We start from the raw sequence: 17609 nt of genomic DNA, 5'->3' as shown, positions 1-17609 counted from the left end.
AATTCAACATATTCAAGATTTTTATTTTGTTTTCTCAGTTCTTATTAATTGTATCATTACTGCATATCTTCTATTGTAATCATAGCAAAACCGACTTAATTTAGCTATTACTTGCAAATTATTTCAAATTTACATCTAAACCTTTTTATAATTGTTTTATTTTTTTATATTTATTTGCCCTGCACAAAATATTTCCCTTGTGATATGAAGTTTGAAATTTACAGTTGTTTGACAAAGTTTGAAAACCTTTACAGTTGTTTGTATTTACTCTCTTAATTTTAACTACACAAAACACTTTTCTCAAGATATGTAGTTTGAAAGTTAAAATGGAAAATGTTGTAATATGTTAAATACAAATCAATTTTCTGTCCAAAGACTTTTTTATTACCCGGGCAATGCCGGGTATAGTAAACCAAGTGTTGATATAAAGATGAAACTTTCTATATATTAGTATTTGGGGTCATGATATCAATTTTGGTCAGAAATTTAGGGGTTCATCGTGAGGATTAACTTTTAGCTACATCATCAAGGTTTTGTATCAAACAGCAGTTTCAGTGCTACTCAAGCTGTTCCCTCTATAAGAATAGAGGGGCAAATTGTGGCATGTTGCAACTTGCCCCTCTATTCTTATCATTAAAACGTGTTTCAACGTGCCCCACTTGACACTGGATAACCAAAATGCTCATCCCAACTAAGGATGATGTAACATCATGAAGTTGGTAGGTGCATCGTAAAAAGAGCATGTCTATAGCTGCCTCCACTAACTTTTGTTAACATCGGATGAGTACAAAGAAGATATGCAATTCTCTAAATTTGGATACAAAATAAAACGGCAAAATAACTACCAATAAATTGGACAAAATCATGACTCACCTAAATTGCTGTTTCTTCATTTCATGCAACTAGGATATCTCATAAGATGACATAGAAAGCTTTTTAATTAGTGATGCAAGAATTTAAAATGAGGTAAACAAGTAAGAATTTGAGAAGTGTTTCAACGAGGAGTGTTTGCAATGTGCCCCACTCTCCCCTATAACATTAAATTGATGCTCAAACTGCATAGAATTGCTATAAATTGGATAGATGAACAGTTTTTGGCAACTATAACAGCTGCATACAACACTACTATGTATCATAGTAATTTCCTTAGTTGCTATTAAAGATGATTGCGTAAGACCTATTGATGTTACGTCAAAATGGTCGATTTAATGAAATTAGGACCAATAAAACGCTAAAACATCAGCTACAATTCGATGCCATTTTTGTCTTTGTAGACTAACCCTGTCCAGAGATATTATATGCGTTTGAATGAGGCCATCTTTTAAAAAGCTCAAATTCCAGCGGGTACTTCATTCGTGACGTCACGAGTGATACATGTGAAAAGAGTCTACGGGCGATAAATATAAGATCATTTCTTCAGCCAATCATCAGGACGAAATTTTTATATAGGACATGTTGAATGTTATCGCTCATAAAACGAGTTGTCTGTGATGTCGAAGATTCTCGTTGTTAGGGAGATTACTCTACTAGTTAGTTACGTACATCGACTACTAGTAGATTCTAGTAGCTACATGCATCGACATATTTATTTCACATTAATCATCAGACAGGTTATGGTTAGAGCTGACAGGCGTCAGCAGCGTTATGCTACAAAGGAAGATAGGAGAAAGGCGGTAAATTTATCTTCAACTTTGAGTATCCTATACATATATTTTAAGCTAACGGTAATAAATTTAGTACTCATGAATACATCTACTAATAAGTAAAATTATAACTTTTAGCTATCAAGATTCATCGTTGCATAACTTTTTAATCGTTTCACAACTTTTTATTATTTCACCTAGCTATAGCATTTTCTTTGGCAATTTTAGCTAGTAAATTAGAATTTATGTTCAGTGTGTAAAAAGTGAGGAAAATCGATTGATCAATGCTCATTTTCAACTCTCAGAAACAAAGCTTCGAATTGTTGGTTTGGCGTATTTATGCTTTTGTTAACCATTCATTCATTTTGAAAATTACACTGGCAATCTATCTCTCAAATTGAAAGTTTTCAGTAGATATGCGTTAGAACGACATATATATATATATATATATATATGAATGATATTTATTACATTTGTTTTAATGTTGCAGGATGTTTATGTTCACAGGTTCACTAAAGGAGCAGTTGTGTCGGTCTGGAAACTCATAAATGGGAAAGAAAGACACGAATGTGTGCTGCACAAACCATAATATGTTTTGTTTGAGTTGGCTACAGTAAATTAATTTGTCCTATTATATGAACTGAAACCATGTGAATGGCCACGATTTCGATGAATGTTTTAATAAAAACTTTGTGCTGCGATGAAAATTTTTTGGCTTGTAAAAATTATATAATAAAATAATATTTTTGAAGACAATGCAAAACATGATTTGCAGAACATATTGAATACATTATAGCCCTGTTATCATCTGTGCTGAAATCTTCTCTGATAGATAGATTTATGAAGTGTAATCAGAGCTGTATTGGCAGGTATTTTTGAATAGCTCGACTCAATTTCAACGGACCAAATGTTAAGCTCAAAAAATTTTATGCTCCACCCTACTAAGTGAAAACAGCTGAGTCCACAAACTGCCAACCACATGCAAGAATGTTCTGTTAATCCTTTACCAGAATCGGTGGGTTAATTGATTTCAACCAACTTGACGTTGTCTTGCGTTCAGTATTTCGGTCAACTCATGAAACTATTTTTTTGTACTTGAATTAACTAATTGAGTGGATCAGTAAAATTTTCTACATATCGATACTAAAAATGACTAGATAACGTAGACTATACATGACTTTTTGGGATGCAGTTGGTTTCGCCATATATTCGAACATATTATTTCCAAAGATGGCAGCATGCCTATTTATTTGGTAGCAACTGTTTATGCAACTTTTATTTCGTGTAGCAACTGAGAACTTAGCTGATACATAGGCCGTGATGAAATAAGCTAACTCCAGGACCTAATTATCGTAGACCGGTAGAAATGGTAGTCAGTACTCAAATGTTTACACAGCATTTAGAGGAAGTTAATATGACAAGTTTTCAATTGCCCTAATTTGAGGCGTTTGAAACATTCATAATAATGTATTTGTAGCTGGATTTAAAATTTTCTTCTAGCCAACATGAGCAAATACATAATAAAATATATATATATGCCAATAGAGCCGCGTATGACTAGACTTTTAGCGCATTAGCTAATGTGAATACGAGAGATAGAGACCGGTTGTATCACGCATTACATCATTTTGGGCAAGTCTGGACATGTTTTTTTGGCCTGAGCTTTTTTACAGCTATGAATTTTTTCGATTTTAATCTTCAAATATATTGACAATGAGATCGCCTAACACAACATATCCGCTGATAGACAAAAAAAATACTTTCTTTTAAAATCAATTCAAATTTGATGCAACCACATCTTTAATAGAGCTTTTTCAATAAGTAATAGATCTTATTTGCGGTTACCATGTACAGCAAGTATTTTTGCAAAACACAAATCTGATAGGCCATTCGCGATAGCAGTTCGTGAGCTAAAAACCAAGCTAACAAATCACAGCTAACGCATGTACATAACACAGCTAACTAACACTTAACCAACAATAACCTAGAACAGTATAATACATGTATAAATTATGACATGTTATTGTTTTTTCTCCTAGTTGCATATTACGGCAACAATTTTGATACACGAACATACCTGCCAACTCTCACGCATTGAGCGTGAGACTCACGCAATTACCCAAAAAAATGAAAACGCGTGAGAACAGCGTGAGATTTTTGTCCAAATTTCCACAATTTTATATATATACTATCATTGATATACATGTACACATCGTCCCAAAACCAAATCTCACGCATTGCCGCACCCTCGGGTTAGCAGGTCTGTACAAAAATGCTGGTTAAAGACTAAAATTATATGAGGCACGCCACTTGCTTTTACTCTAGTGCGTACTAATAAAAAGGTAAGATGCCTATCTAATTATGGAAATGTACCATCTGCTTATGAACTGTTTTACGGCACTTGCTATGAACACTAAACAACGTGCTTTTTAGGAGACTGCTCACCCAAGTTATGATTACTACATCTTACAAACTGTTAGAGCAATTAGTTTGTAGATATATTAAAAGAATATTCGAAAAAGGAATACTCAATTATTTAATCTTTAAAAAAAGAGGCAACTGAATTGCTTCCGGAGTATCAACTGTTTCAATGTAAGATGAACAAATATATTTACTTTGTATACTGTTGCAGTTCGCAAATCTGTCAGTATAACACTGTCATCAAATTTGTGCTTAGTAACACCCAGAAATGTGTTGACATCCGATGATACCACCCAAGAATCAGCGATTGCAGTTGCCATGTTGTATTTAACGGAAATTAGTTCGAACGAATACATGTCGACATACTAACTCGCCTCCCTTCGAATAAATCCATCGTAATCGTGTAAATATTGACTAAATTTTTATAGGTTTTAGTAATTGTAATAAATAGTAATATTTAATTTTTTTTATATAATTTTTAAATAAAGTAATAAATTTGTATATTGATAAGTCTCCTCGAACCAGATTGTTAAACTTGACCCGTTCATATAATTATAATGTTTTTTACAGGTTCGAAATGCGCATCAAAGTAACGTAATACATTCGTCAAGGTCTTCTTCTGTGCCTCTTGTTCCTCATTAAACACCAACTGATCATAAATAGGAACGCTCTCCGGACCCATCAACAACAATACATTGGCAATTTTCTCATCTTTGTCCATTGTACTAAATTTCTTTGCAATCATGTAAATTGACAGTTGTCCCTTGAAAACCTTCCAACTTACTGCTAAATTTCCATCAGCCCATCTCAATCTCTGCACAAACCGGTCATCCTTGGAGTGATTGTCTTCGGCCATTATTGTGGATGTTCAATGCTCACCAGTGACCAAGGAGTTCAACCAAACTCAACCCAACAGATGGACACTGGCGTACACCAGAGAAAATGCAGATCAACAATGGATCATAAGTATTAGAACAATCAAACTTGTTGCAATTACAACAATGTACTTTTTGCCAGTTACTCAAACCCAGTGCTGCGTAAATTAACAATGCGCTCTCTGAATTGAAAAAGGACCACACTAGCTAGTGTATATTATTGTTTAATCCTTAAACTAAATGCTAATACTATTGTTCGAAAACACAGGTTCAACCAAACCTCGGCTGCCTCTTTTTTTACACGCGTAAGTATTGAAGTCCGCTATCTGACACCATGTACTATACCTGGTAGTGCGTAGCAGTATAGCTGAGTGTAGCCAGAGCGTCGGTCAAGGCACGTCCTTCTCGGTTGCTAGCAGATCAGAGAGAGCGAGCTGGAGCGTCTTGAATCGTCTTCCCGCTGCGTCATACTTTCGAGACTACCAATTTATTACTATGATTCAATCTCAAGCTGATGTATGTGAATACGGCACCATGCGGGAAGAATTAATTCGTGACCGCATCATAGTGGGTGTCAGTGACAACCGTTTAAGAGAATACTTGATCGACGTTAAAAATAATGACCTGCAAAAATGTATCAGTAAAGCTAAACAATATGTCAGTCATCATGAGCAATCAGCTAAGATTATTAGACAGACTGAGGGCAACCTAAATATGATAGACAAGAGGAAGTCTGAATATCAGCCTAGGGGTCAACAACAACAGCAAAGAAAGCATCAAAGAGAAGCTGCAAAATGTTTTTACTGTCCAAAAGGAAACCACAAGGCAGAGTTTTGCCCTGCACGTAAATGAGTTTGTAAGGTATGCAAACAGAAGAGACATTGGGCCAATTCACAGGCATGCAGAGGTAAGCAGGAAAAGCAAAGAGCAGCTCATGAAGTTGAAGACGTTGATGTAGATGGCTTATATCTCGGATCAGAATCAGATTGACTAAAGGTGATAAACGGGAGCCCCATGACAGAAACTAATAAGGCATGGTTTATTGAGATATTAGTCAACAAACAGCCGATTAGATTTAAGGTAGATACTGGAGCAGTAGTGACCGCAGTCTTAAGTTCATTGTCTAGTATGTTCCCAGAAATGGAGGAGTCATCCAAAACTTTAAGGGGAGCAAGCAACTACAAGTTGAGCACAGCCGGAAAAACAACTGCTGAGCTTCACCTACGAGATAAGCAGGTGATGCAGACAATCTATATAGTAGAGGGGTTATAGTTAGACTTAGTTAGACTAGTTAGTTAGAGTTATAGTAGAGGGGTTCAGGGTAAGCCAGCTATCTCTAAACTAGGGCTGATAAAGTTTCTGCATGAAATACAGGAAGACAGGTCCTTGGTTGAGAAATCTCCGGAGGTGTTCACAGGACTAGGCGCAATGCAAAAGGAAGTGGTGGTCACACCTAAAGATGATGTCAAGCCCTTTGCTCAAACAGTTCCCCGAAAAGTGGCAGCAGCAAGGAAAAACCTCTCAAGCAAGAGTTGCTGCGAATAGAGAAACTCGGGATAATACAGCGTATAGAGGAGCCGACAGATTGGTGTGCACCGTGTATTGTTGTGCCAAAAAAAGAACGGAAAAATCAGGGTATGCATCGATTTCACCCGACTGAATGAGGCGGTAAAAAGGAAGTTTCACCCATTACCCAAAACAGAGGAGACACTGAGTGAGCTTGGGTCAGCAGTAAAATTTTCAAAGTTGGATGCAAACTGTGGATACTGGCAAATGAAGCTCAGCCCAGAGAGTCAAAAGCTTACCACTTTTATAACGCCATTCGGCAGATACAAATGCAAACGCTTACCGTTTGGGATTAGTTCTGCACCAGAGATCTTCCAGCGAGAAATGCAGAAAGCATTGGTGGACAGCGAAGGCGTAATCTGTCAAATGGATGATATTCTGGTTAATGGTGCTAGTCAACAAGAGCATGACAAAAGAGTAAAAGCCGTCCTGCAGAAGCTGAAACTAGCTGGAATTACCTTAAACATTGACAAATGCCAATTTAACACACCAGAGGTGGTCTTTTTGGGCCATGTTATTTCTAAAGAGGGCATTTAAGCAGACCCGGAGAAAACTGAAGCAGTGCGAAGCTTTAAGGCACCTACCAACAAGAAAGAGTTAAGGCAGTTTTTCGGAGTCCTAAATTACCTCAGAAAATTTTTTTCTACATTGTCTCGAGGAATGCACAATATACGGCAATTGCTACAGAAAGACAAGAAATGGGTCTGGGAAAGTGCGCAAGCTAATGAGCTCAATCAGTTGAGACAGACGATCTCCAAGGCACCCACGTTAACACCTTTCTGTTTGGAGGCACCAACAAGACTGAGTACAGATGCTTCTTCATATGGGCTTGGAGCCGCTGTCCTACAGCTGGTCAATGGGGAGTGGCGACCGGTGGCATATGCATCGGGCAGTCTCACTGCAGCAGAGCAAAGATATGCTCAAATAGAAAAGAAAGTACTCGCAATCTGTTGAGGATGTGAGAAGTTCTATTACTATTTGGCGGGTCGTGAGTTTGAGGTAGAAACAGATCACAAGCCGCTCATATCAATCCTCGGAGACAAGGAACTATCCAAGCTGCCATTACGTGTTCAGAGGTTTAGACTCCGAATGATGGCTTACAGCTACAAAATTATGTATACACCAGGGGCAAAGCTAGTTTTGGCAGATGCACTGTCTAGGTCTCCATTGAGTGTAGCTGAAGTTGAGGAGGACGCAGATTTGGTTGAACCTCTTGTTGTGTGGGAGTTGCTTGACTCGCTGGCTATATCTCCTAATCGACTTGAAAGGATCAAGGCATCTCTTCTGGAGGATGCTGCGGGGATGAGATTGTTAAAATACATTGCAGAAGGCTAGTTGCAATACAAGGATGTAGTCCCGACTGTGCGTAGCTTTTACACTTTCAAGGATTTCCTCTCAGTAGTACAGGGGGTTGTGTTCTACAACAGCAGGATGTTCATCCCAGAGCTGGAAAGACAGTCAGTACTAGACTCAGTGTACAAGGGCCATCTGGGGGAAACGAAGTGTATACGTCGAGCTGTGGAACTAGTCTGGTGGCCAGGAATGACCACTGAGATCCGGGAACTGGTTAAAACGTGTCCTGAGTGTGCCAAGTTCCGTAGACGGCCCAGAGAACCGCTGATGTGCGCAGAACTGCCTGAGAAATCATGGTGGAAATTGGCTGTGAACCTAATGGAGAAAGAGTCTCGGTCATACTTGGTAGTAGTGGACTACTTCAGCAGATTTATCACAGTGCATGAGTTGGTTGACTCAACCTCGTCAGAAGTCGTCGTTAAAATTCTCCAGAAGTTGTTCTGTCTGATTGGAGTACCAAATTCGGTTATGAGTGACAACGGTCCACAGTTTAGTTCTGAGAGTTTTAAAAAGTTCATGAAAAGGTGGGACATACAGCATGTCACAAGTTCACCTAGGTACCCCCAAACTAACGGTGAGGCTGAGCGGGCGGTACAAACTGTAAATGCTTTGATGAACAAGAATGTCAGTCTTGATGCGGCACTCGGTTCATATCGAGACACACCATTAGCCAATGGTTACCCCCCTGCACAACTGTTGTTTAGAAGAGGGCTAAATTCGATGGGAATTTTGAATGGTCACAAGATCGACTATGTGAGGCTACTGGAGACAGAGAAGTTGCAACGGAACTACCAAATCGAAGGTATAATCGAAGGTACAGGACTAAGGCACAAGAATCAGTACCGATTGGACAAGAAGTAGCCATACAAGACCCAGATAAAGACCCAGTGAAGGCAAGAGTTGTGGCGGCACAGGGGCGTGAGGTTGTAGCCATAGGACAATCACAAAGGCTGTTGAGGCAAAATCGGTACTTAACCAGACCTTGTAGGGATTCAAACGCATCGGTTCCAGGTGTGGTAGCACCTCACGCTGAAAACTCAAGTCCACAGTCAGAGTCAGGTGTGGTTGCACCAGAGGTTCAAGCTGAGTTCAGCACAGGGGTGGATGTAGAGGTACCAGCGGTACCCGACTCTAGACAGGTGCCGACAATTGCTGAACCGGAGCCATTGACGGGTTATGACAGTGGTACAATGGAGAGATGGTCAGAAGAGAGTCAACGAAGGTGTGAGGTTCAACCCTGTGATCGTCGTGCCTCACCAACAGTGACCAGGAGGGTGACAAACAGAAGTGGCCGGGTAAGTAGGGCACCTAAGAGACTAAATATATAACTTTTGTGTGTGGTTTTTTTTAGCATGAGAAATTTCCTAATTGGCAGCTCAATCGTCAGAGACGTTGTCAGCTCACAATGGGAGACCATTTGCTTGCCGGGGGTAGGTTGGCAGAAAGTCATTGACTATGTTCTTGATAGAAGGGAACATTTCCAGAGGTCTTTCATAAACATTCATGTGGGACCGGTCCGATTCTCTAGGCTTCATAGGACTCAGAATAGACAGGAGGCTCAACTTATGACAACCTACCTGGGTACGGTGTGGAGCATTTTTGAAAGATGGAATCATAGGTTAGGTAGTCTTAAAATCTTCCCTATTTTGTGTACAATTTACCCAATGGACTTTAGGGTGTACAATGATTATCTGGTGGCCAGTGTGCCTGGAGGTCATGGTCATCAGATTTTAACAAAGGATTACGCCGAAAATTCTCGCGTGATAAGGGGCATGGTGCTGGATGAAAATAAACAGATCACAGCGTTTAATGATTCCAATGGATTGTGCACACCATTCTTGCACCGTACCATTTTTAAGAGAAATAGAGGCTATTATCACTTTCGGCTTAGGTTTTTGAAGGATGGTCTTCAGCCAACCCAAAAAATTGTGAGGCAGTGGGTGAGGGAGTTTAGGGAAGTCGTGATACTGAATAATGCTAAATGGAGTGGTCTCCATTAGATTTTAATTATATTGCTGATAGGACAGCTAATTAGTTAAATGTACCAGGAAAGACCTTTCATTTTCACTTCAAATCCCTGAGAGTAACAGTTCATAAATGATAAAAAAATACTAATAATGTAACCCCATGCACTACTCAACTCGTGATACTGCACCCGTGTTTGGATTGTCGGTTTTAGGTGTGGTTGCACCTTCACTAACACTGGATTGGAAAAGAGCTTAAGAGGGAGGTGTGGTAGTCCCGGAAGTGTGACGCAGCGCGAAGACGATTCAAGACGCTCCAGTTCGCTCTCTCTGATCTGCTAGCGACCAAGAAGGACGTGCCTTGACCGACGCTCTGGCTACACTCAGCTATACTGCTACGCACTACCAGGTATAGTACAGCATTTAAGAATATGTTTTAGCTAGAGACATATACTTGCAACTACGGTATATATACATCTTTTAATCTATAATTGCTATGAACGGCTCAGTGAACGCCGTATGGTGAAGCATTACGGCTTGCACAATTAAATCTTATTTAACATAAATAAGTCGATAAAAAATCAACTTACATAAAAAAACTTACTTTAAATACTGTAAATACATGAAACAAACTTATTTCATATAATAATTATCTTAATTATCAATTATCACAGTAGCATGGCTGTTATATACTTGCGCTACATATCGGAGTTGTCTCCTTTTCTATACATAATAATATTCTGCAGATAACCTTTACCCTTATGTGAGCAGAGTTGATCTGCGTATTTTTACTTTTGCTGACCGTGTGCAAGTTGCATAGACGTATCTGCTAAATAAAGACTTAATACCAGCTAAACTGTGGCATGGCGTCATAGGCAGGATTGTGTAAAAACCATTAGTCAAGAAATAATTCAGCATTACTAACAATGCACATATTAAATTGTTCAATAAAGCAGTTTAGCAGGAGTAAAGACAGTAACTGAGTAAGAAGAATGCCCGACATAAAACCTCCTAATCCCTTGAACTTTTCTCACGCCCAGAAGACCTGGGGAGACTGGATAAAGAGGTTCAGTCGCTACAGAACAGCCAGTGGACTGGCAGGAAAGCCAGTGCAACAGCAGATAGATACTTTGATATATGTAATGGGCGAAGAGTCAGAGAAAGTGTATACACAGCTAACTATAACAGCTCCAACAGAGCAACAGATAGCAGATAATGCTAACGTACTGTATGACAACACAGTAATTGCATTCACAAACTACTTCAACCCGGCTAGCAACTCTCTTCATTACTCTATTCTTCTAAGTGGCTGTGAGCAGAAAGCAGGTCAGACTAATGAGGAATTTATCCGCGAGTTGTGTGAGCTGGGAAGTAAGTGCGACTTTGACAATGCCCAGCACAATAATATGATAAATATGCGACTATTAGCGGGAATGAAAGACAAAGCACTTTCACGAGAGCTGCAGTTAGATGCAAACATCACACTAGAGACTATTAAGACAAAAATGCGAGCAAAAGAGACAATTCTAAAGAACCAAAGAATTGAAATCGACGGTGAGAAGTCTGTCGCTGCAGTGAATAATTGTAAGCAGACCAAGTATCAAGGGTATTATACCAAGACTAACCCATCTGACCAAAAGTCCCTGGTCAGGGGGTGGGGTGAAAAAGAAGGTAAAGAGACAAGACACGTTGCCAACTGCAAGTATTGTGGCAGAGATCATGTATATGGACAGTGCCCAGCGTATGGTAAACGCTGTAATAATTGTAAATCTTTCAATCATTTTGCTGAAGTGTGTTAGAGCTCTTAATCTAGTGGTAGTAAACCCAGTACTAAATCTAGAATGCATGCTTGTAATGTAGTAGAATCTGAGACTGAAGATAATGATGACAAATTTTATGTTTTTTCTGTAAACGAGAGTGAGTGGCGTAAGACCTTGTATGTGAATGACTCGTTGGTTTCTGTAAAAGTCGATACAGGCGCTGAAGTGAATGTAATTCCCAAGTCGGTCCTGAAGTCCATTGGTCAGAGAGAAGCCACAAAGTCCAAATTGTCATTGGTAGGATTCACAGGTCATAAGATACCAGTCATTGGTAAAACCGTTTTGAAAGTTCCGCGTGCAGATATTTCCGACTGTACAGTTACTGTTACTTTCTATATAGTAGATGATGAGTATTTGGCATCTGATATAACTCTATTGGGGTTACATACTACTCGTGAGCTGCAGATAGTTGATTCTGAGCCTGATTGGGTTTTTGAAGTTTCAGAGTCTGTAGATTCGATTCTAGAGGAGTTTGAATCAGTGTTTCAGGGCCTAGGCAAGTTCAGAGAACCAGTGAAACTGCATCTAAAGTCTACAGCAATTCCCAAGGCAGTTCCACCAAGATCTGTACCTCATAGCAAGAAAGCCAGTCTGAAAGCTATGTTGGACAGTCTGGTGAGTCAAGGTGTTATTGTGCCTGATAGTGAGTTTTTGGAATGGCTATGCCCGCTAGTCTTGTTTGGAAAACCAGATGGGTCTACTCGCATCTACTCTGTCTTGATCCTGCATATCTAAACACACAGTTGATCAGAGCACAGCGCCATATTCCTACTACAACAGAGATTTTTGCTGACATGCGTGGTAGCAAGTTCTTTAGCTGTCTTGATGCCAAACAGGGGTTTCACCAGATTTGTTTGGATGAGGCATCTTCTCGTTTGTTCTGTTTTGTGAAACCGTTTGACAAATACAGGTACGGAAGGCTGCCGATGGGTACATGTAATTTGCCCGAGTTGTTTCACCAGATCATGGTTGATACCCTGAAGGGTATTCCAGGACTTTGCGTTTATATTGATGATGTTCTAGTTCATAGTGCTAGTGTGTCAGAGCACAATCAAAGGCTTAGAAAGGTTCTCGATAGGCTGCAGAAGGCAGGACTAACGATGAACAGGAGGAAGAGTGGGTTTTTGCAGGAGAAGGTTGATTTCTTAGGTCACACGCTCACAGGTACAGGTGTGCAGCCGCAGAGGTCTAAAGTGGAGGCAGTTATGAACATGGTTGTGCCGACAGACAAAGAGGCTGTGCACAGGTATTTAGGGTTCATTACTTACCTTGCTAAGTTCATTCCCAATCTTTCTGAACTGACTCACCCACTTAGGGAGGTGTGTAAGAAGGACAAAGAGTTCATATGGGAGTCGGCTCAGGCGGAGGCTTTTGAGAAGATTCGGGGTATTGTTGCTAAGTTGCCTGAGCTAGCTTTGTATGACTCTGCATTGCCTATAATGGTTTAGAGTGATGCCAGCTCACATGCTCTGGGTGCAGTGCTGATGCAGAATAGTAGGCCTATAGAATTTGTCGCGAAGTCACTGTCTGTAAGTCAGCAGAATTACTCTCAAGTGGAAAAGGAGTTCATGGCTATAGTTTTCGCTTGTCAGCGTTTTCAATTTTATATTGTGGGTCGTGCAGAGGTAATAGTTGAGACGGATCATGAACCGCTTTTGGGTATTGTGAAGAAGGAAGTGGGGGGTCTTCACTCCTCGTCTTGCAAAAATGCGTTTGCAGATGATGGCGTATCCTGGTGTTGTTCTTGAGTACAAGCCTGGCAAGGAGTTAGTGTTAGCAGACACCTTCTCTAGATCGTGTCCGCCGGAGCACGAGCAGAGTGATTCAGTTGTAGATACAGATCCGATGTCTTTTGTTGTTTGTGAGGTTTTTGGCTCTGAGGATATCACTGAGAATTACATGCATTACACAGCTGCGGATGAAGAGTTGTCTGTGGTTACAAAACTTACTCAGAGTGGCTGTCTTAAGGAGAGAAAACGATGTGCCACACGTGTCCTATCGTACTGGGGCATTAGGCAATTGTTGTCGGTAGCTGAGGGTCTTCTTTTTTATGGTTCTCGTCTAGTGGTGCCAAATGCTTGTCGGTCAGAATTGATAGAAAGTTTGCATTCAGGACATCAAGGGGTGACTAAGACTCTACAAAGAGCTCGGTCATCAGTATACTGGCCGGGCTTGCAAAAAAGACTCGAGGAGAAGTGTATGTCTTGTGAGGCTTGTGCTAGTGTAGAGCGGGCTAACACTAAAGAGCTCTTGATTTCCGTGCCAATCCCCAAGTTTCCTTTTGAGGTAATAGGTATCGATCCTTTTGAAATTTCCGATAAGAGCTACCTAGCAGTTGTAGATTACTTGACGAAATGGCCTGTAGTTAAGTTGCTGGAGTTTGTGAGGTCTGAGTCGTTAATTCAGGCCTTAGGAGAAGTGTTTGCTGATTTTGGAGGGCCTTGCCATATCATATCTGATAATGGTCCACAGCTGACCAGTCGTAAAATCCAGGAGTGTCTAAAGTTCAAAGGCATTAAGCACACTACTAGTTCTCTGCTACATTCGTCCGGCAATGGACAGGTGGAACGGTGCATAGGCACAGTTAAGGCTATGATGAAGAAAGTGATGAAGTCCAGGAGTCAGTGTTGAGAAGGTTTGTTAGCGACCAGAAATACACCAGTGGATGAGGGTTTGCCTTCTCTCGCGCAGTTACTCCAAGGTAGAACGCTGCGAGATAGAGTACCAGTGTCGTCTCAGCTCTATGTGGTTTAGGGATATGACTTACAGGTTGTTAGGCAGAAGTTGGAGCAGAGGCAGTCTAAGCAAAAGCACTGCTATGATAACCACAGTCGTGGTGACAAGACAGGTTTTTTGGTTGAAGATTGGGTGCATTTCCGCACGGCTCGTGGTTTGTGGATACCAGATCAGGTCACTGCTGTTTTGGGTGATAGGTCGTACATGGTTGAGTCGGGAGGTCTTGAGTACAGGCGTAATCGAATTGATATAAGGAGAGCATTAGTTGCTCCTGCAGAGGCTAAACCAGCTCCTGCTGAGGCTCAACCATCTGCGGCTGAGGTCCAACATGCTTCTATTGAGGCTCAAGCTGTGCCTGAACCCGAAGCAGTTCTCGATGCTACTTATCAGGAACTCGCTGAGTTACCTGCCTCTCCTCCTACATTGAGACCACATATACACACATCTAGAGCAGGTTGCCAGACTAGTCGGCCTAAATGGCTCAAGGACTTTGTTCTATATTAGTTCTTTGTTTGTCCTGTAGTACCCACTCATTACTCGTAGTTGTGTTCAGTTTACTTAGTTTTAACCCGAAAAAGGGGATGCTATATACTTGTGCTACATATCGGAGTTGTCTCCTTTTCTATACATAATAATATTCTGCAGATAACCTTTATCCTTATGTGAGCAGAGTTGATCTGCGTATTTTTACTTTTGCTGACCGCGTGCAAGTTGCATGGACGTATCTGCTAAATAAAGACTAAATACCAGCTAAACTGTGACAATGGCTTTTTTACTGGATGTTACATCCCTCTTCAAATCACTTAACCCTAGAAATACCTGATAACTCTCACGCATTGGGCGTGAGAATCACGCAATCACCCCAAAGAAAAAATGAAAATGCGTGAGAAATGCGTGAGATTTTTGCCCCAATTTTCACAATTTTATATATACTATCATTGATAGATCAATTGCCCCAAAACCAAATCTCACAAATTGCCCCACTCTTGGGTTGGCAGGCCTGACCCCGGATATTGACCATTCAACCTTTCCACTGAGAAATTTATGAATAAATATTCATATGGGCTTACAAACACCCTGTTTGCATCACCTAGAAACATCTTGCTTATCTCACAGATCAGGGGTATGATTCTCACTTTGGGTGCGAGATGTCAGTTGAGCGATCGTAGTCCAATAGTTTAGATCGCTGTCGTTCAGACCTGGGTATCTGAAATGGTCAGGTATAATGGCAGTGGCTCAAAACCTGGTCAGTTTCTGGGTCGTTTTGTAGAGGTGGAGCTTAATCCGGAAATACAAATGTTTGGTCGGCTCTAAGCGACGAGGTTTTAAGCAAGTGCCAATGTTTAGTTGGTTAGAAATTTAGTCTGTAATCTTTTTTATTTTTTGTAACAAAATAAAGCATAAACATCTTTTTAGGCAAATATTTAATTAAAAATATGAGATCTTCCATCAACCTAGCACAACGTATTCACATAGCTGTTTATTGTAGTTTTGTCGCGTTAAGACGAACTAGTAACATGCTCACGAGACGGAAAAAATCATCTCAAAAATACATCATTAATTATTTTGTATTTGTTTATACAGTGTATATGAAAGATATATTACATACGTTGTAATATGATTGCACTTTTATGTATGTAACGTGGTATTACATAAGTTATTGAATATTTGTGATTATGTTCTAACAAAATAAAATGCACATTGAAACAATTGTCTACTTTGCTACCATTCTAAGAGCTAAAGAAGATTCTATTTCATTTTAGTGTAACTATTTATGTTAGCGTATCGTGAGACAAAGATTGTGAAAAGGCAACAGAAGACATTAGTCTATCTTATCTTTACTGCAAACACGGACTTCTCCAACAACTAACTTTATTTAGATTTTGAACATGTCCGCACTCTGTAGGTATTCATTTGTCAACTTGCTTATATCTTTATTATTTAAGTACAGCAATGTGTGATCAAAAAGATTTTCTTGATTTGTTGGGCAAAAATATTTTCTTGCTGTTGGCATGATGATGTATTTTCTTGCTCCAATATAAATAATGCATGTGGCAATTGTTGTGCATCATTGTTAGCAGTTCTCCAGTTACCTCCACAAGCACAATGTAGCCAATTCTGGAAAATCAGAGGGCAGCACACACAAAACCTTTAGCATGATGTACGTCTATTGGCATTGCTGACGTTATACAGCATACATTGTTTGAAAAGTCGATGCGCAATGATAAAATGTCTGGTGATGGACCACTGGAACAATCATAGAAAGTAGGTTGTTTCAGTTATCAGACGAATCTATCATGATAAATTGTTATGTTTAATGATTTTACTTTATTTGATATAAAAATAAAATGTTGCGCATAACTTAATTACTACCACATCAGCACCAAAGCCATAAAAGGCCTTTAACAATCACAAATGAGAACAGAATAACACAGAAAAGGGCCACATATACTACATGTAGATATGTGAAAATAAGTGAATATAAGTCTGGGTTATTTAAAAGAAAATCAGTGTTGAAAATCCTGAATGTTGTATGTCGGCAGGTATGTTTTAATTTGATCAATATATTCACTCAAAATTGAGCACGGTACCTAGCTGAAACAGTTCGAGTTTTTGCATATCAAAGTATTCCTATCTAGAACAAGTTTGTTCTCTATGGCTGCAGATGAACTGGCAATGAGGTGGAGGGCACGCCAGATGCCCTCTGGCGTGGCCTCCCTTCATTGCCAGCTCACCCACAGCTATTGGGAACAAACTTGTTTTATGCCTATCTAGATATTGCATGTATTATAAAGCCTCAAGAAGCATTTTTGCTCTGCCATTTCTTACTCCTCTTGACATTCTCATTACATTCTCTTACTCCTCCTTCTTACTTCCTCTTGGAGATCCTTGATCTAAAATAAAAACAATCATAGCATGTGTATTTACATCTCCTTGTACTTGTAAAGTACAGTGAATGCAGTATTCAAGTGGCATTATTTGCGACGATTTTTGACTTTGACAGGAATATTATTTGTTAATTTAATGAATTAGATTGGAAAGTTACATTGGACATTGTGATTAGCTGGAAGTTAATTTGGCGATCTCAAAGAGCTGGGCAAATCTGCTTTTGCTAGTTCCTGATTTTATTACTGTTTTTACAGTAGTTTTATTTCACAATTATTTTTTGGTTCATGTAACTTCTCCGATCCTACATTGCTCAACCGACTTAGCCCATAGAGTTGACTTGTA

General features: G+C 39.7%; 3 protein-coding genes across 3 annotated transcripts in view; 2 read left to right on the top strand and 1 right to left on the bottom strand.

The window, feature by feature from the left end:
- Nucleotides 1–4385, bottom strand: part of LOC137407357 (nucleolar protein 11-like) — a 39016-nt gene extending 34631 nt beyond the window's left edge. Inside the window, exon 1 of the mRNA XM_068093988.1 lies at nt 4259–4385. Coding sequence (XP_067950089.1) covers nt 4259–4384 — 126 coding nt within the window. The 5' untranslated portion in view covers nt 4385. The remainder of the gene's footprint in view (nt 1–4258) is intronic.
- Nucleotides 4386–10814: 6429 nt separating this feature from the next.
- LOC137386080 (uncharacterized) lies at nt 10815–11621 on the top strand. The gene has a single exon (XM_068072761.1). It carries the CDS (start codon nt 10815–10817, stop codon nt 11619–11621), a length of 807 nt encoding a protein of 268 aa, XP_067928862.1.
- A 42-nt stretch (nt 11622–11663) lies between these two features.
- Nucleotides 11664–12377, top strand: LOC137386073 (uncharacterized). Its single transcript, XM_068072748.1, has one exon. The coding sequence runs from the start codon at nt 11664–11666 to the stop codon at nt 12375–12377; it is 714 nt and encodes a 237-aa protein (XP_067928849.1).
- Nucleotides 12378–17609: the final 5232 nt, after the last annotated feature.

This window comes from Watersipora subatra, chromosome 1 (genome assembly GCF_963576615.1).
Source record: "Watersipora subatra chromosome 1, tzWatSuba1.1, whole genome shotgun sequence".
NCBI lineage: Eukaryota > Metazoa > Bryozoa > Gymnolaemata > Cheilostomatida > Watersiporidae > Watersipora > Watersipora subatra.
The sequence above is the reverse complement of the archived record's forward strand: the minus strand, read 5'-3'. Positions and strand labels throughout refer to the sequence as shown.

Bases quoted from the DNA above. Each gene is read 5' to 3' on its own strand.
- LOC137386073 (XM_068072748.1), top strand. From the start codon at position 11,664: ATGCATGCTTGTAATGTAGTAGAATCTGAGACTGAAGATAATGATGAC.
- LOC137386080 (XM_068072761.1), top strand. From the start codon at position 10,815: ATGCCCGACATAAAACCTCCTAATCCCTTGAACTTTTCTCACGCCCAG.